Genomic DNA, 19,802 nt, shown 5'->3' on the forward strand with positions numbered 1-19,802 from the left:
AATTATATTTAATCTTTGACATCATTGATCCGTGCAGAATATCTGAATTTATTAATTGAAGTATATGTGGACCTTTTGAAGTGTTTGCGAAAATTACTTTCACAAATTATTCACCGTGGGGGACTGGAGATTATTATGAAGAGAAAACAAACAAACAAAGAAATTGATGGAAATAATGGCTTGTTCTGTGCAATAACAATGTGGAAACGGTGGAACACAAAATGTGTAAATTGCAATAACAAAACACCACACTGTGCTGCACTCCGCTCCTTTCTTCTGTTCCACTGTGTTTTCTTGCTTGTGGTTTCTTCCCCGTCCAGATACTGGTCCACGTGGGCTTTCTGACAGAGGAGTCTGGGGATGTGTTCAGTCCCAAGGTGCTGAAGGGGGGTCCTCTGGGTGAGATGGTGCAATGGGCTGACATCCTCACGGCCCTCCATGTGCTGGGACACAACCTCAAGATCTCCGTCTCTCTCAAGGAGCTGCAGGGGTAAGTCAGTCCTGGTTCCACTTATTCCTCTCTGATCCTGTTACTCTCTTATATTATTTTCAAGCGCCATGGAGAGCTATAGGCAGAACTGCATTCAGTGTATGATACTGATATTCCAAGGCTTTTCCTCCCATCCACACCATTATATTCTATTTGAGCTGCTTTGGGGCATGAGTGTAGGAAGCGTATCTGTTGCTCTGCGAATGTGCAAACCATCAACACTACCGCTTCTTCAGCATATCCAGCGGTGTGTGAGTACTTGATTGTTCATCCTAAACGCTCCATTCGCATACAGTCGGATGCTCCGCGAGCGATCAGCGCCTCAGTCTGTGCGCCGTTGCCCACACACTGTTCTCGTTCACATTTGGCCACACACAGATAAGCTATCTCTCCTCCGCGCGGACCGCTGTGTGAGCCTGAGGGCTTGACAGCATCTCTACAGTTTGCGCACCTCCTTCCTGCCGCAGCTCGCCGACTCCAGAACGATAACGGGCTTCTGGCTGGCTGGGCATCACAAACATAAGTGCATATGCCAGTGGACACGGGCGCACGCACACACACACACACACACACACACACACAGCGCCTTCCAGACAGACAGACGGGTTGGTTTCATCTGAAAAGATAAGGCTATTGATTCTCACACCGGCGAGGTGCAACAGGAAAGAGTTCAGAAAGCGGATCGATCAATCTGAGAGTAAATGCCCCTAAATGTCCGTTGTGATCCAATCCTGCTTTCTGCCATTTTCGACACCGTGATCTCTCAAAACTTCTGCTGCTTCACGCCGGCCGGCCGGAAAAATGACACTGTTTAAGACCAGCCTTGTTTTGTCGATTATTTTCCTCCGGCGGCTGACGCGATGCTGGAACGGAAGAGGCCGGCGATGATGTGCTCCCTTGTTATTGAGCACTGTATTCATCGCTGACTGTGGGGGAAGAGGCAAGGGCGTTGATGAGCTAGAGCTGCCCTTTGATCTTAAATTTCAGCGTGTGAAGAAAAGCGGCTTTGGTAAGAGCAGACTATAGGGAGATCAGTGATGTGGGAGAAGGACGCCGCGTGGTGGGACTGCCTCTGCCGCCCCGTGCTATTATTTACCCCACTAATTGGTGTCCCGGCGTATTGTATCGCCGCAGTGCCTCTCCATTGGGAACGCCATCAGAAATGTTTCTAAAATTGCAGGGGAATCCGACAGAGGCTCGCAGACACTGCAAAGAAATGCGGACCAAGGTTAAAATGTGTGTGTGCGTGCATGCATTCGTGTGTGTGTGTGTGTGTGTGTGTGTGTGTGTTTCTGAGTGTAAAGAGAGGCACTGAGAGTTGAGATTTTATAGGTATGTGCGTCTATATAAATGTGCAGTGGCATACCATTAGACCCATATTGGTCGCCATTCATCAGGAAATGGAATGTTCAGCCTTAGAGAAAATATAATGGAGGCCTGAAATTGAAGCCAATTGGATTTATCAGACTCGGCCCCGTATTCCCTCTGTGCTCGCAGCCGCACAGAACGGGGCCCAGTGTACATATTCCACTCTTTTTTTTTTTATGACCTTATCTCCTTAAATTGGCCAGCAAATGACAGATGCCGAACATCCATAAATCCCTCTTCTGTGACTATTAATGAATAGCAAAAGGGAACATTTCTCTCCATCCCTCGCTCAGTCTCCCACACGCTATTAAATTGACAGATCGTTATGTGGGTTGCGCTCCCACAGATTCCCCCCAGGCTTGTATCTATTTACATTTCCTACTCCTCTCTTCCACACCCAGGCCCTAGAAACACAGCTTCATTGGATGGCCTCATGTGGCTTTTTCCGTGGACAGGATTGTTGATATTGTTGTTTAGTGTTTTGTCCGATGGAAAGATTAGCCGCACCCGGTGCTTAGTTACAGTGGAAGCCAAGCAGTTGGGTCGCATCACATAATTGCCTCTAATTGGCAACATCCATTCTCTCTGGTGGCTCCATTGAGTAGTCACTCAGACTTCTGGCTGGCTCTTGCTCTCGCTCTCCTTTTCAGACAAATCAGTTATGCTCACGCATCCCTTCTTCAGCCAGAGTCTTTTCTCTCCAGTAAGCTCCTGGCTTACTTACCCTGCAGATGCTCCACTAAGCTGCCCTGCCATATCTCTGTTGATATATTTGAACAAAGGGGAAGAAACTCATTAGATGTCCTTCTTTTCTCTCCCCACACACTGCAAAAAAATATTCATCTTAACTAGGGAGGCTCTGCTCAGGTTTTCCGGGGCTGAGTCCAGATTTAACAGGGTGATCGGCCAGCCTCCGCTCGCCAATCGAGATCTTTTTTTCCTGGTCTTCTCATGTTTTTTTTTTGGTTTTGGTTTTTTGATCGGACAGTTGAAGCAGTGAATCACAATGACCTATTTAGAACGTTTATCTGCCGATTATGATCTGTGGCTGAGATCGGTGCACCCTAATCTTAACATGTCAGTTTTAAAATCTTATTTCTTTCAAAACAATGCCAACAGGGTGAGTTAATTTCACTTGATGCCAATCCATTGTTACTATCCTCGGAACAAATGACCATACAGTACGTTGAAATCGCAGTCCTCCCATGTAATCACTTGTTTCCAGTTTAAATTGGTACAACAATTTCATGGAAAGAAGTGAAATGATCTCACTTCACTTGGGTATAATAAAATGAGGATAGGACTGAATACAAGTTTACATGATTTCCTAAGATGTATGTTGTTGTTTTTTTACCCTGTATGCACTGTGTTTTAAATTGAAAGCATTCTTCATATATAGTTGCTTCCAGTATTCTGTAGCAGTAACATAAAGAGTCATGGTTACATTGTGAGATTGGGATATCACCCTGTATCCCTCCTGGGGTATCTGCCTTGACAGGAAGATGAGTCATGAAGGGAAGAGAGAGAGAGAGAGAGAGAGAGAGAGAGAGAGAGAGAGAGATAGGGAGAGTGGTAGTAGGAGAGGAACGGGAGAAGAAGAATTGCATAGGTGGAGCGAAGTGAAAGCGGTACGACTCTCTCTAGCGCTCTCTCTCTCTCTCTCTCGATCTCTCGTCTGGGCTGAGATTAATTGAGGGGGTCGACTCGAGCGGCTGTGACATCACTCTTGTGGGGAGCACCGCGGCTCGTGGCGCACCGAGGGGGAGGGCCCTCGGGCGCCTCGCCGAGCGGCACAGACAGCTGTCACTTCCGCTCGGGGATCTCCCCTCGTCCCCTCCCGGTGCGACACGGGTAATTAGCCGGCGACGGAGCGCGGCGCGCCAAACACCTGAGGAAGACGGCAACGGAGGAACGCGAGAGCATGAGGAGGGCGGAGAGGGTGGATGGAGGGAGAGAGCGGCAAGTAAACGAGGAGAGAGAGGAGAGGAGAGGAGAGGCAGTGGCAGCCTGTCAGGTTCAGCAGGCTCTGTCAACAGACGGGGGAAGTAATGCACGCACACGCTGCCATCTAGTACTACTGTCATCCACAGCTAAGCTAAAGGAGCCAGTCTTACAATGCTTTTTTGGAAGAGACACCCTGTCCTCCACCCACAGAATACGCCACACTCTCATACATGATGCTTCTGCACAAAACCCACTCTCTCTCTCTCTCTCTCTCTCCCTCTCCGCCTGCCTTTCTCTCTCTTTCTCTTTCTCACGCACTCGCTCTGGTATAATTTCATTGTTGTACAGTACACACTATTATATCCCCGGCTGTCCCCTACTGTTCTGTTCTCTGCTTTGACACGCAGGATGTGAATGCCATTTTGAGATTTTTCCATATCAATTATGTCAAGTGGGCCACTGTGGAGCAGCCCCGGGCGTTTCTTGGGGCCCACATTAACACAGCCACCAGGTGATTCCTCTCTCTCTCTCTCTCTCTCTCTCTCTCTCTCTCTCTCTCTCTCTCTCTCTCTCTCTCTCTCTCCATACATGCACAAAGGTATAAAAGCACCTGCATGTAATTCACTGTGTGATCAGCAGCCCCGAGAAGTGATTCGGCAAATGTCAGGTGGGATCAAACACGTCTGTAATCCGCCAACCATAGCCCGAACAGTAGAAGTAATGATAAGCGTGCAGACACTCTGGAGTGCAGAATAAGAAACTTGAAAGCGGGGCTGTTTTTCCTCAGAACTCTACAAATCACCCTCAGAGGCTTATTATGCTGCCAGTCTCAGCTTGTGTCTGCCCGCAAGTGCTGATGCACTCTCACCCTCCAGCCCTTCCACTGATGTGCCTTTGTTTCTCCGCTTTTGAAATGAAAAGCGAAAACAGCGGCATTGTTAAAAATAGCCGCTGTGTGTGTGTGTGTGTGTGTGTGTGTGTGTGTGTGTGCATGTGGTATACAATATGTTGCAACGCACAGCACTTGTAGAAGCACTTGTCAATTTATAGTCAAGAGCAGATTTTGATCAAAGCGTTTAGGTCAGCGGTGAGATAACTTTGTAAATTCATCTGATGGGATTTTATAGATAGGGATTCCTCTTCAGCGCTGCAGTGGAGTCGTATAGTGTGGTGGCTAAATGAGGTTAAAAGTACAGTGCTTTTCCCCTGTGCTGCAGTCAGCTTTCGTTCAGGTGATGTTCCTTAATTTGGATCGCTTCAGAGCATATGGTTGCTTAAAAATGCAGCAGTGGCCAGTTTTCCTAAGCATACAGTATGCCACCCTATATAACTTTACACAGCTGTCCAATGCAGAATATGAGAGAATGTTCTTCATGTGCTCTGCATAGTGTGGTCTTGATTTTGACGAGCTGTTAGGGAAAGAAACTGGGGGAAACGCTTAAGCGAAGAAAAGGAATACCTTTTTTCTGCTATAATCACATTCATTTTCACTGTTATTCTCCATCTCCACTCCCATCGATCTTTTTCTGATCCAGCCGGAGAAGAAAGAGGATGAGCCTGAGCACAAACGAAAAGAAGCCCAGACAACAAAAAAATGGAAATGATATTCCACATCAAAATGGCACATCGGCTGTTCGCGTTGGGAGAAAGTTGGGGGTTTTGATCCTAACAGAGACGACATCTCAGTTTGTGCGTCCTCCTGCTATCACGCCGTCTCAAGCGGTCGATTAGCATGCCGGGCCGCTCTCCCTCTGCCAGGCAGGTTTTACACACGCTGACACATCGACGCTCCTCTCTGCCCATGTCATTTTCCTCGCACTGTGAGCCTTCTCGCCCGTCTCCCTCCAGCCCTTAGTAAACTCCTCGCCCCCCCCCCCCCCCCCCCCCCAGCCTCAGTCCATCATACGTGCCTGGGCATGTGCCTCGGCCAATTCCCCTCACTGTTGGACACACACCCCTTTCCTTTCAGAAGTAATGCCGAGTCTCTCACTCTCCGCGTCTGATTCTCCGGCTCTTTATTTTTGTCTCTCCCTCAACTGGGGAGCTGCCATGGCGCCAGTGGCCAGCTGTGGAATAGAGAAATGTGCCCGACATTGTTTGTCAAGTGGTTTCAGCTAATTTATCCGAGCCTTAAACCTTTCGTACCAATCTTCCTTCCATTCTTACTCTCGCCTCTCTCACAGCTTCTCTCTCCCCTCCCAAGTCTCAGCAGGACGGTCAACCACAGGTCTCTTTCCTCCAGAGTCCTCTTTAATGCTGTTTTTCAGCGTGTGTGTCTTTGTCTTTTTGTTTAGAGCGAGAGAGAGAGAGAGAGATGTGTGTGTGCGTCTGCATGTGTATGCAAATGTACGTGTGTGCTTGTGCATGCTCATACAGTATGTGTGCTCCAATTAGCACACCTCTGCTCATGTTTTGGCTCCATTAATGCAATTTAATCCCTTTACTCTCCTCTTAAAGTTTTCATGGATTTGCATATATCCAATTAAATCTCTGAACACAGCAGCTTCACTGGATCTGCGAGGAGTGCCTCATGTAGTCACGCACACTCCTGCACTCCGTCACTATAATACATCTGCGCTCACATTAGTGCAGATCAGCATTAAGCCATGCCTGTAATCTTTTTACAGTACACCGGGGGTCCTAGGAAATAATATTCATGGTGACTTTCCCTCAGGAGCTGCTTGATTCTGAGCCATATTGTGTACACTGATTGTGCAGATGAAGCCACTGACATTTAACAGAAGATATTGTGTTTTCAGGTTTGCAGTATTCATTGATATAAAGCTTTCATTCAAGCTGCCGTTGCCCAAAGAGAGACCTTTTGCTCTGGTGAGGTTCAGTTACTGCTTTTGCTTCTCATGGTGAGAGAATAGCTTGTTGCTCCTTTGCTCACACACACACACACACACACACACACACACACACACAGCCTTGTACTCTGAATGCCTGTCATTGTCATTTTCAGACAACTTTGTCACGCCGTCCGTTGCAACGGGGGAAATTGGTCTATTTTGCAGCAGTCAGTCTGGGAATTAATCCTGACTCATATTTTGTAAAGTAAAACACGACACTACTCACCAAAAAATGTTCTACGTGAAAGTGAATAGTGAACTCAGAGGGCAGTTAGATCACTGCATCAGAGCGTTCCTGTTGTAAGATTCATTTCAGTCAGGTCGACTGTATTGTATCGTTCCGGAGTTTGGCTGCGTACAAGTTCCTTGACAGGGGCCATCTATTTATTCATGAGAGCAAGATGCGGATGAGGAGAATTGAAATACTGCTTAGGTGAAGAGCTCTTTTGTTTGTGTAAGCATTGAAGTGGCGGCCTGTGTACGTTTGACTGATGAAACCGCAGCCTAAAGCACCGCTGGCTGACACACTCTGTTTGCTCATTATCCCATCTACTGTAGGGGAACCGGCTGCCATGCCTGTTTCCACAAGGTTGCAGTGCTGACTAAATCCGTTCCACGGCCAAAGCAAGATCGATCGGCTCTTGTTTTGTAGGTATTTGTGTGTGTGTTTGTGTACGAGAGAGAGAGAGAGAGAGAAAAGAGAGGGAGAGCGGGGTCACGGATGTGTGACTGCAAGTGCAAAAACTTTCCTTTTTCATGATGCGTGTGCAGTTTTTCATATTTGCCGACCTACCGTGATTGTGAAGTGTTCATCACTGAGCGAACGCAGCCTTTTCTTTTCTCTGCTACTTTCTGTGCCATGTTGGTCATATCTGCAATGTAATTTACATAGCCGCTCTCATTGCTATTGGTCACATTTGTTTGATGTAAGAGGAGGCTGTCAGTCACATTAAAGCAAAAGCCTTGACAATGTTCACAATGTTCCCTTTTGATATGATCCCCTTTGATCACAAAAATCTGTTGCAAGCAATTTGGTTGCAAGCTCTGTTTTGTTGCTCCGTCAGCCTTCGAAATCTCTGCTCCAGCAAAGGCAGGCAGGTACCGTGTGCATTTTTATCCCTACTGACAGCCACTTCTACTTATTGAATGTTGCCACTTTGTAAGTGAGTCAGTGTAAGGTCTATCTTAAGATGTTTTGTATTAAGTTGTATTAGAGCTTGGCACGCATGCACAACCTTGATGGGACAGAAATGCATCCAGCTGGACCCAATGGGATAGGCTCATGCTCACTTTCTCACTTAGATACTGGGGTTTGTATTGTTAAAATTAGAAATGTACAAATTATTGTATCTGTAGAGATTATCATTAGAAAACCGTCTGGGCTCACAAAGTCTATAACCTTTGGCAGAATACAGTTTGGGTTTAGACAGATATTCCTTGGGTTTGGGCCTGCTCAAGTTTTGCTGAAGTTTTCAGGCCCAAATCAAGCTCTAGTTTTTCTTCAGAACTGATATCAGTGTTTGACATTTACAGTAGTTCCAGATCCCAGATTGCCTCGCTAAATGACAACACGAAATTTGACTGTACGAAGTTATAACCCGCCGTACGGTGCCCTGTCATTGGTTCTTTCATCTCCCACTCCTCGATTTTCAGTGATGACTGTGATGAGTGGGCAATTTGACTGGGTTCTTGTCGTTCATGTCTTTAGCATAAGTGGTAGCTGCAGAGCCGGGTCCATTATCTGTTTAGCAGGGACATAAAAGCTTGGATGGGAGGCAGTTAGCTGTCATTTCCACACAAATACCTCGCTACCTCTCACGCAGCATTTTTCATATATGCCTGGATGCCGTGCATTAAGTATAGGTGTGATGTGGTGTATCATATGTTTAGACAGCTGCTGTATATATGTACATATTACCTACCATACTGCATGTAATCTCTGAGGCCATAATGGGTCATTGATGGGTTCAGTTAACAAGAACCACTGATAGATGGCTACAACAAAATCTTTAGTACTTTTATAAATCACATGGAATCAGGTAGTACACACCATAATGCACTCACATAGGTGTGTGTATGTATGTGTCTGTACTGGTTCAATAGACGTGTACTGTTGTATTTGTGAAAATGTTCCATACTAGAGCTTTTTGCAAACCTCCTCAAAATGTTTCTTGTCACATTATCTACCCATAAATTGCATTTAGTACACAGTCTTTACACAGATCAGTTTTGGAAAGGATTTGCCATGCCTGCACAGCCACTTTTACACCTTCCACTGTGTTGTTTTTGTACTGTGGCAGGGCACTAGGGAACCGCTGAAGTTTGACAAGGCAATACTTTCTCTTGTAATGAAAACGGACATGCTTGATTGCATTTTTCTCAAACAAAGTGCTGCCTTGATTCCAACTCTGAAAAGCAAAGCACTCTGAAGCCGAGCTGTTTCTCATACCAAACTACAAATTTGCGTCTCCTGTCTTTCCTGACATCGTCACATAAAGCTGTTTTAACTGGCTCTCATATACTGTCATTTCTTATTTCTTTGGTTCAGGTGATTCCTGATGACAAGACAGATACACTGTTCCGAATTTTACAGCAAACCAAATGGGACACACTAGCTGAATGACAGCACTTACATTTAACCTTCATTTATTATAACATACTAAGAACATAACTTTCATTCACAGATGTTCCCTGTGTGCAAGGGCAATAAAAAAATTGATAAAAACTGGGATAAAATACATGGTGACCTTGTTCACCACTTAACCCATTCACCTCATTGTCTGTATACTCCACAAATGCCTGCTAAGAGAGCTTATAGAGGAAAAGAGAAAACATTTTGGGGGAAGAGGCAGATGCAAAAGGCTGGGGCGCTCTTGAGGGGAAACCGCAACGTTGTAAGTGCCTGGATGGCATCATGACGAAGGCAGATACAACACAAATAATCGAAAGTAGCCATCCCTCTGTATCTGTCCAAAACATCCGCAACAAATACACTGGGGTTCTCGGGGTTGAATAAATATTGTGTTGCATTTTTCAGAGGGTGTGTGTGTTTTTGTGTGTGGGAAAGAAAGAGTTGGCCGGACAAATTGGGAGACTCCCCGCTGTGAGACGTCCCTGGCTGGTAGTGTTGAATTCTGTGCTGTACGGTTGAATGGTTCTGCCATCAGCGTGCCGAGAGCACCAGCATAATTTCTTTCTCTCTCTCTCTCTCTCTCTCTCTCTCTCTCTCTCTCTCTCTCTCTCTCTCTCTCTCTCTCTCTCTCTCTCTCTCTCTCTCTCTCTCTCTCTCTCTCTCTCTCTCTCTCATACACACGCACACATAGAAATGGGCGAAATGGCACACAACATTTGTGAAAATGTTGTTTCTACCAATATGTTAGATGTACCTCACTTGAGATGCCATTCAAGCAGTTGACACAGCAGCTGCACCTCGGTGTCCCCGCAGTGTTTCGCATTTTCCCCAAATGTTTTCTCTTCTCCTTTATGAGATGGCTGTTCAGCCGTTCCGCGGGAATGACATTTACTTGATTTCACCTTTTTCTGTGCTTCATCTCTTACTGGGGACTAGCAATTGTATCTCACTGTGCACATTGTTCAGCTTTGCACGTCACTAAATTGTGTACTGAAGCACATCTTACCTGTGTGCAGGTTTCTGGGGGTTCCTCCAGGAAGAGGAAGCTGTCCTCTGACAGGACCTCTGCCCTTTGACCTCATCTACACCGACTACCACGGCCTGCAGCAAATGAAGCAGCACATGGGTCTTTCACTGAAAAAGCACAAGTCAGTCTTTTGTTCTCTCTCTCTCATTGTCTCTTTTCTGAAACTGTCATTTTCTGTTTGCTTACCAAGTTCTAAGTGCAGTATTTGTCAGTCGCATCCATTTTTGTTTCCAGTAATTGCATTTGCCGGTGAAATAGTTGATTATTGGTTTATTGACTGGCTAATCTTATAGGTTGGTAGACACTGGGCCGGTAACTCCACTGTGCATCAGCAAAATGCTTTCAGTGGGGGAATCCATGTAGCCTCTTCACACAGTGATCAATGGACCAAGTGCATGAAGATGGCAGGCTCCTGGTTTGTTACTTCCTCTGCCACAGAGCTAAATGTCCAAACTCCAACATCTGCTCTTGTTGTCACACAAGAAAGTTTGAAGTCTGGTGAAAAGGAATGAGTTGGCATGAGTACATAGTTAAGAGTTAATAGTGCTATTTTATGAAATACAGCTCACTTGATTGTAAATGCTCAACCAAACTAATCTGTCCACAAAGCCGTTCCCCCTCTCTTTATCAACGGAGCAGCTGCAAGCTCTGCATCTTGATGATATACAGTGAAAGTTTTGGTTCTTTATTTCTTGCTAGGCAGCGCATTTTACAAGTAAATCATCTTTTTATGCAAACAGGAAAAACAATGCAAACAGCTTTTTATGCAAACTGCAATACCATAAGAAAAATATGTTACTAAAAAAAGAAAGAAATAGAAAACCAAAGGTTTCAAGTGATAGCACTGTGAAAATGCTGTTTCAGATGTTGATTATCTGGGGTGCAACGCAGTTGTTACATTATAATGTGGAGCTGCATTGCAGTCTGTTTTCACTCCAGCTATTCATCCTTCTTGCCTCTGAATGTATAAGAGCAGAAGGGGCTACACCCCTTAAATAGCTAGGAAGCAGGTGTATACATTTCACAATGAATGGGGCTTTCCTCCAGCTTTTTGATTTACTCTAAATCTCTAAACACATTTTACAATCAATCATCCTGCTTTTTTGAATTCCTCTTAAACTGAGCCTTTGCACAGCCGCTGCACAGCAGTGAAAGCCTCCGTCGATTCCCATCAGCATCTGTCCAAGGTCAGTTGATCGACCAATACTTATCAACTGTCACAGAGTGACACGCCGATACCTTCATTTCCTCTCCAGCCCCTGAGACTGATCGGAGGTGCAGGGTATTGATAAATCTTCACTGATCAGATTACAGTCATTGATTTCCTCCTCAGTCTGAGTATTCAGTGCTGATAAAGTTTGGTGATATAACCACCGTCTTGCCTCCTCTCAAGCCACTCACTGTAGAACGCTTCAAACGCTTCATTTCTCTTTTGTTCCACTCTACTTTATCTGTTTGAGTCTGATCAGGTGAGACATCAACACAAAACAAGTTATGATGTTGTTATGTTGATGCAGATGAAGCAATCTATTCCCTGTTGATATGATACCTCAACAATATCAGAGAGAATTTTAAGCATTTCCCATCCAATGGAGACAGGGAGCATTTTGTATCTTCTTACAGTGTGTTTGGGAGAGAGCACTGGTCCACATGGTTGACTCGGTTTCGGCTCAGCCCGTTCTTCTAGCTTGTGTCATATGCTGTGCTCCAGCAGGGGGCCCTGTGGTGGCTCTAAACAAGGCTGTGATTTAAGCCCCGCTCCTCTCACCTTGAGGCCTGTCTAAGCTCTGCTGGCTCAGGGACGACTGGCAGGAGACATGAGCATCCATCACCACTGACGGCTTTACAAGCCAGAACTCTGAGAACAAGGGACTGCTCTGCTGCTGAGATGAGCACCCATAACTCATGACGATATTGTTTGTTTGACGTGACTTTTCATAGAAAGTGATAATTGTTTGATGTGGATTTACCTCTTGTCATTTATGTTGCCATTATGGTCTAATTCTGGGAGCATGTTAACTTGCAGACTGATGATTATTGTGCACCTGTTAGGTGATGTGCAACAAGGTAATGGAATGATTTTTTTCATTTTTTTTTTCACTTTCTCTCTCTCATCCAGATGCGACTATATTATTTGAAAGCGACAGCAACAGATGTCTTTGTTCTAATGTTAGCCCATGTTCTTATCTTGTCCCAGGTGCCACATTAGAGTGATTGACACCTTTGGCACTGAGCCTGCCTACAACCATGAGGAGTACGCCACTCTGCATGGCTACAGAACCAACTGGGGCTACTGGAACCTCCACTGCAAGCAGTACATGACCATGTTCCGTATGTGGACTTTGATTTGATACTGCAGTACAACTTCACATTTTAGACTTGCTGAGGTTGAGGATGCACATCTGTATAGAGGAAATGTTTGAACTGAATTGAAAGGTTTGGACACACCTGATTGAATGAACTATGTTTTTCATTATCTTAAAGCCATTTTGATCTAAAGCTTAAAAACAATGTTTTTTAGACAAACATAAATAGTGAAGTTGATGCCTATGTATGTATTTCTTTCCAAAGCCTTTGCCTTTCCATCAAGGCAAAGGGCGGCTACTTTAAAGAATCTGAAATATAAGATTGTTTAACACTTTTGTGGTCACTGCATAATTCCATTTGATGTCTTCACTATTATTCTAAAATGTGGAAAATAGTAAAGATAAAGAAAAATGTAGTGTGTCCAAGCTTTTGACTAGTAGTGTATATTTCTAAAAATAATTCTATTTCAAAACCATGAAGTGTTTTGATGTGTGTATTTGGAGGTGTGTGTGTATGTGAGCGTGCACGCACACAAATGGCGTGAGCTTGTCTAGGCCTTAGGCTCCACACAGGCGAGGCTTTGGGGCAGAAAGAGATCAGGAGAACCCAGAGACGTTCATAACAGCTGTGCCTGCACAGATGCCTAGAGCTACACACTGGGGGCCGGGCACCACGGGCCAAACACACACCACACACATCAGCACATATGCATGCACACAGGCACAAAAACACACGCACACACACACACTCACAGTACATTTGATGAAATTGCTGGCAGAAGAAATTTCAGCTGTTTGTGTACTCTTCCAATTAACTCAGTGAGCATGGGCAGCCCCGCTGTTATGAAAATACTTGCTGTTATCACAAGCCCGACACTCGGCAAGATGTCAGCTTTCATCTCGGGTTTGAAAATGGACTGGAAATAATGTTTGTGTTTCTCCTCACCACTTGACATCTCCTGGCTATAGTAGATTTCCCTTTCATGTGCCACCACTCATGGTGTTGTCTTGTGTCTTGAGTAAGCTGTGGCATATTAAAGAACTCAAACACTGCTCCTTTTTATTCTCCACAATTACAGCAGTCTGAGTTGCGGAGCTCTCACCACAAGTCCCCCCCTCCCCCTTTAGCTTAATCACTTTTATTGAGACATGAAACTTGATTTGTAATGCTATATTGCCGACTGCTTTGTTTGTCCTTGGCAGCCCACACTCCAGACAACTCATTTATGGGCTTTGTGGCAGAGGAGCTGAACGATACGGAGAGGCTGAACATTCAGAGGAACAAGGTGGACAATATGGCTGTTGTGTATGGCAAAGAAGCCAGTATGTGGAAGGTCAGTCTCATAAACATTAATCCCTGACACACTGTCAATAATATTTGGTCATATTCAGTTAAAATCTTGATGTGTATGTCTAATCTAGGATAGGGGTCATTCTACAGCTCTGAGTGGATTCATAATATGTTGACATTATGCGTTCTTAAAGATGTTAAAGATTTCCACTGTGCATTGTAGCAGGGATAAATTGATTGTGACTGATTCACAGTCTTAAACCTGCTGTTACTTAATTCAGCAGAACCCAGTCTCTCTGAATTGTATTTTTTTCAGTGTATTTTCGTTGTTATTTCCAAAGTCATTTATGCGAGCCATTAATTCTCTATTTAATTATCTGGATTGTTTTTTTTTTGTCTTGCATGTCTCTTTTGCTTGCTTTAGTAATTTTTTTTTTGTGTATCCCTTACCCTTCGAGAGGTCCTTTTTTCCTCTCGCCAGGCCGTCATTGTAAATAAGAATTTGTTCTTAATTGACCTGCCTGGTTAAAAATTAAAAAAAATCCCTAAAATAAATAAAAATTTTGAGGACTACTGAATATCCCTTTCCTTAGAAACCCTACTCATGCACGCTGAAACACCAACTACTTATCTTACATTTTTTGCAAACAAGTTAATCCACCAGGAATATCCCCTGAAGTGTGATGGTGGAGGAGCAATTGTTTTTGTTTAGAGTAAATTTTCCCTCCGAGCTACTGGCAAGGCTTCCCACTCTTAACTTTGATGTGTGCAGCAGCTTCCCCCAAGGTTTGGTTCACTTGAATCTCACTGAGCCTTTGTTCCTGCGCTGCCACTGAACCCCCTCTCTCTCTCTCTCAGGACGACTTGAGGTGCAATGTAACATTTGTGAATTTGAAAGATTGCCATGTAAATTCCAGTTGTGTTTGGGTCTCCCCAGACAGTGAATACCACCTCATTGTTGGCAGCCTCTTCCTCTTCCTCCTCCTCCTCTTCCTCCACCTCAGTTTAAGGTGCATGTGTCAGATTTTGGGCTGCCCCATACCTGCAAGTGTGCTATGAGGGAAAAATGACTAATACTGCATGTCATATTCTCTCTCTTGCTCTACACCTCCCTCTCTCTCCTTCCTTGCTTCCCTCCTCTTCGTACTCCTGTTCTTACCCCATGCTATTCTGTATTCATCATCCCATGATGCATCATTGATGGATCCACACAGCTTCAAGTAAGTACACCTGAATTTCATGGGCATTATTGAATTCTTCAACGTTGCGTCAGTGAAACTCACACTATGACGGTTTCTGGACTTTTACTTGCACTTTTCGTTCCACTTCAGGCGTGTAGGCTTGATATATACTTGAAATCATGTGTAACAGCCCAGTAACTTTTGAATTTCAACTCGGGAAACTTATATATTCCACTTGAAATAATCATAGTTAGTATTCTAAGGTTTATTCAAACCACGGATCCCATCAGAAACCTCAGGACTTCTCTTCTTCCTGGTTCTCTGCAGACTTCAGCCATTTCTATATTGGACTGATACACTGCTAACCTAAAGTAATGTATGTTCTCTCAGCTTCAGGAACTTTGAGCTTCTTTACAATGACTTCTATTCAATTATGTGAAATATCTCATAAGATCTTTCTCTGTTAAGTAAAAATATTAACTTCCTCTCTAACATACTGTAGATGAACATCCTTTACAATATTTTACAACATTTATACAAGTTTCAAATGAATGAAAGAGTTTTCATGTGAGGAATGGTTTTCAACACATAGAGACAAAACAGCTTATACTAAGGCTATTGTACAGCAATTCAAGTATATTATCCCATGTGATAATACTCCAGTCTGTATTCTGGTGTACTAAAAAGTACAATGAACACAATGCAAAAATGATATCCTAAAATTATGTCAAAAATAAAGATTCAGTAAAAGAAAGTACCAAAACATTAAAATGGCCCTAGATGAAAAACGAGGAGTAACACTCGGCCGTCATCTATGAAAGATTTATGCCTTGAAGACTTAACGTTAGTAAATAATTCATAGCATTCTACCGGAAACTCATTTTTACATAAACTAATACAGTTTTGCCATGATGAAAAGACTTGAGCAGACAAACGATGTCCTACGGAGCAGTACAGAAAATATACGATGATGATTTGAGCCTTTCATGAATCATTAATGCTCTACAGGTACGGGATAGTTACCAATTACGATAATGTTGATTGGTTGTATTTGTTAGTGCTAACGAGGGCAGACTCAGCTCATTAGATCAGGTTCTGCTTGCCTCATTACCACTGACCAATAATGCTGCTCAGCCTTGGGTAAAGCCTTTGCCTTCCCCAACACTTCCTGGCTTTTCTCATTTGCCCTTTATTCTGCAGTGGTGCTGTCTAATATAGATGAATCGGATTGCCTCTTTTAACTAGTCATAGCAGTCTGTCAGTCTGTGTGCTGCAGGGGATACCTATCCACTCTGCAGTACAAAGTGACAGCTACAAATGACCATCCCCAACAGGCCTTCTCTCCTGGGTGAGAGGGCTTTCTCTAAGTGGAATTTGGTCTTGCTGTCGACGACGTCTGTACTAACCAGTAGTCAGTGTGAGCAGCAGATCCTGACTTTCTCGCTCCAATGTCAGTAAGTGCGTTGCTAGCGTTCTCAGGTATACTGTAGCGTCCGTACAGTCAAGTGAGAGACTCAGCTTGAGTTTAGACAGGATAGATTGAACACAATCGAGTCAGTGATGCCTGCATGCTGTGGGGTAAATTTGCTCATTTCTATTAGTCCATTAATTGCTTTTAGTCTTATGAGGAGCAGTGTATCGACCGTGTTATCAATCTATGTCTCCAAAGGGTAAAGAAAAATTCCTAGCCATTCTGCATCGCTACATGGAGATCCATGGGACGGTGTACTATGAGACACAGCGCCCCCCGGAGGTGCCTGCCTTTGTCAAGAACCACGGTCTGCTGCCTCAGCAGGAGCTGCAGCAGCTCCTTAGGAAGGCCAAGGTGGGAATACGACCGAGGCTTTCACTGGGTGTGAAGATGCTCAGCTTATCGCATGCGCAATTTCTGGTTCATATTCAAATGTTGATATTTTTATGCTTTTGCAGAGTTGACCTTGTAGTGTTCACCTTCACCTTTTCTTCCTTTTCATTTCCCTAAGCTGTTCATCGGATTTGGTTTCCCGTACGAAGGCCCCGCCCCTTTAGAGGCCATAGCCAATGGCTGCATCTTCCTGCAACCCAAGTTTAATCCGTCCCATAGTTCCCTCAATCATGAGTTCTTCAGAGGGAAGCCCACCTCCAGAAAGGTAGATATCCTCGTCTTTATCCTAGTCATGGACAAGCTATTTCCAGCACTTTCAATATCATACAATAATGGTTAACATTTTGGGGATTCTGATCACATGCATATTAAAAAATGCATTGAATACATGCCACGTACACCATTATCTAAATTTGAACTTTTATTGTGATAGTGAATATATCTCATTCATTCTTCCCTCAGGTGTCCTCTCAGCATCCCTATGCAGAGCAGTATATTGGCAGGCCGCATGTCATCACAGTCGACTTCAACAACTCCGAAGAGTTTGACACCGCCATCCGTGAGATCATGAGGACAAATGTATGTTCATTTTCACTCATTGAGCAAAATAATTATGGAGCTGAAATTCCTGTATTGTAGCCTACTACAATATACTTCACGTTATTGTACAGTAGTGTAGGAGAGAGGCACAATTTGCTCTCACAGACTTCCTAGTCTGGTTTGACCCACTTATGAGGCCCACAGCCCTTAATAGAGCTCTTAATCATGGGATCCGACATTACAGCAAAATGCTTAGCTGGCTCCCTCTCCGCTCTCTGCACTACTAATTGCTTGAGATATTGAGCGGCTCAGTAGGTAAACTGTGCCCACACCTGGGTTTGCGTGGCAGCTTTCCAGAGGGCTGCCCCACAGGCGCTAAGCATTGTCTGCTGCAGATCATATTAATCAATCATGCTGTGCTCAATCTGTCACTAGATCAACACGCCAAGCCATAGCCAATCGGCCCTGTTGCAGTGCCGAGATGCATGTGTGCCTCTACCTGCCAGGTGTGTTAAATAGAGCTCATGTTTACTGCTGAGACAGGCGAAATGCAGCATAGGCGGTGATGGTATTGGTGAATGCATAAACAGTGGATCATCAGGGAAAGGGGAAGAGAGGCCAGGCCTGCAGAGTGACTGGGCAATAGTGCCTCACATTAAAAGGATTTAAAAGAACTAACAGCAGCTTTCCATAACATTGACACATCTGCAAATGTAAACATCCCATCTCATTCTTATAAATATCTATCTCTTTTGAATCCTCTCCCTTTATAAATACTTTTTGCCCAAACCATGTTTTAATGTTTTAATAGTTTAACCTTTTCAAACATCCCTGTATAAATGAGTGAATGAATACAGACAGCTGACTGAGAAGCACTGAAATTTTTGTGACACCTTAATTAAATGTTGGAGTAGATTCATGCATGGGATTGAGAATCAGCTGCCCAGTCTCACTTGCTAACTGGGCTATAGTGGTCTGTTTTCTGGACTCACCCACTTTCAGAGCTTAATTCCATGCCCTGTGATTGTGCATGTTGCTCAGGTATTTTTGCAGACAAGCAACGCAGTCAGTTTAGATATGTAAATTGTACAGTAATTTTTTAAATGTGTTCCACTGCTGAATTCCAATCACCCTCTATGGATTGTTTTTTTCCCCCCTGTTTCGCTCTCACATTCTATTATATGAAGATGCCCAAAAGGCAAATTGCATTGTGGAATTGCTGATGAGGTGCCAGATACATTTCATTAAACTCAGATGAAATAAACTAATAAGAGAGCGCTAAAAGGAACAGAGCACTAAAAGGAGCCATTTATCAATTTGAAAGCCTGAGTGCTTTAGTGGCCTGATGGAACAATGAGATCTCACTTTAGCTACTATTGGGGGCATCTTAGGAGGTGTTCTGGGCTGGGTATTCACCATATGCGCCAACTGAATGTATCCTACCCTGACATGTTGTAATTATTGATGTAATCTAACCACAACAGGTTTAATAATGCAGGAATTATTATAAACCTTTCCCCGTGGACATCAACCCACACTCTATTTCTCTTTACACTGTCAGTGAACGTGTATGTCTTCCTCTCACCATTGTATTCTGCTGGCATTCATGCCATCACAGCATGTACAGATATCTATGACACAGTTAGTATGAAATACGAAAATGTACTGATCAGTGTAAGTCAGTGAATTTTAATCCATCTTCTTCTTCAGAAGTCAAACAGTGAATGAATGACCCTTAACAGTGAGACAGATTAATGAACCCATAGGACCCTAGAACACACTTAAACATTAGCATTGTCAGTAGTGGACGACCTGTAATTCATTGTCAGTTTAATCCATTGTTTGACATATTGATATGGTCACTGCTAAAAATAATGAAATCAATTTTCAAGGCTGTCACCTGTGATGTATTAGGTCATTGATTTCAATGTGAGGCTCGTGGCGAGATATGAGCCGTTCACAATTACACTAATGAATATGTCAGCTTTGATTAACAATCAGATGCTCAGTTCCTGTAATTATAGTGGCTTGGTCATGTGGGCATTGGTGTGTGACACTCTCTCTCGCTCTCGCTCTCTCTCTCTCACATGTATTTGCAGGTGGAGCCATTCTTGCCCTATGAGTACACCTGTGAGGGTATGCTTGAAAGAGTTCATGCCTACATTCAGAACCAGGTGGGTTTCACAGTTGGACAGCAGTAGCTTCGTAGATGCATTTGTGCCTTAGTATAATACTGTAATAGACAGTGGCGTAATTGTGTCTAAAACATTGGGGTGTCAATTCTACAGACTTTGGCATCACTGTTGA

The 19,802-nt window shown here is 43.9% G+C and overlaps 1 protein-coding gene across 1 annotated transcript in view; it reads left to right on the plus strand.

Annotated features, from left to right (window-relative positions):
* The window catches only part of mgat5b (alpha-1,6-mannosylglycoprotein 6-beta-N-acetylglucosaminyltransferase B), a 55,964-nt gene that overhangs the window by 24,809 nt on the left and 11,353 nt on the right, over positions 1-19,802 (plus strand). Inside the window, exons 8-15 of the mRNA XM_078284509.1 lie at positions 321-490; positions 10,303-10,434; positions 12,511-12,644; positions 13,823-13,953; positions 16,761-16,916; positions 17,074-17,220; positions 17,418-17,534; positions 19,595-19,669. Of these exons, the coding sequence (XP_078140635.1) occupies positions 321-490; positions 10,303-10,434; positions 12,511-12,644; positions 13,823-13,953; positions 16,761-16,916; positions 17,074-17,220; positions 17,418-17,534; positions 19,595-19,669 (1,062 nt within the window). The remainder of the gene's footprint in view (positions 1-320; positions 491-10,302; positions 10,435-12,510; positions 12,645-13,822; positions 13,954-16,760; positions 16,917-17,073; positions 17,221-17,417; positions 17,535-19,594; positions 19,670-19,802) is intronic.

Source organism: Centroberyx gerrardi, chromosome 7, assembly GCF_048128805.1.
Source record: "Centroberyx gerrardi isolate f3 chromosome 7, fCenGer3.hap1.cur.20231027, whole genome shotgun sequence".
NCBI lineage: Eukaryota > Metazoa > Chordata > Actinopteri > Beryciformes > Berycidae > Centroberyx > Centroberyx gerrardi.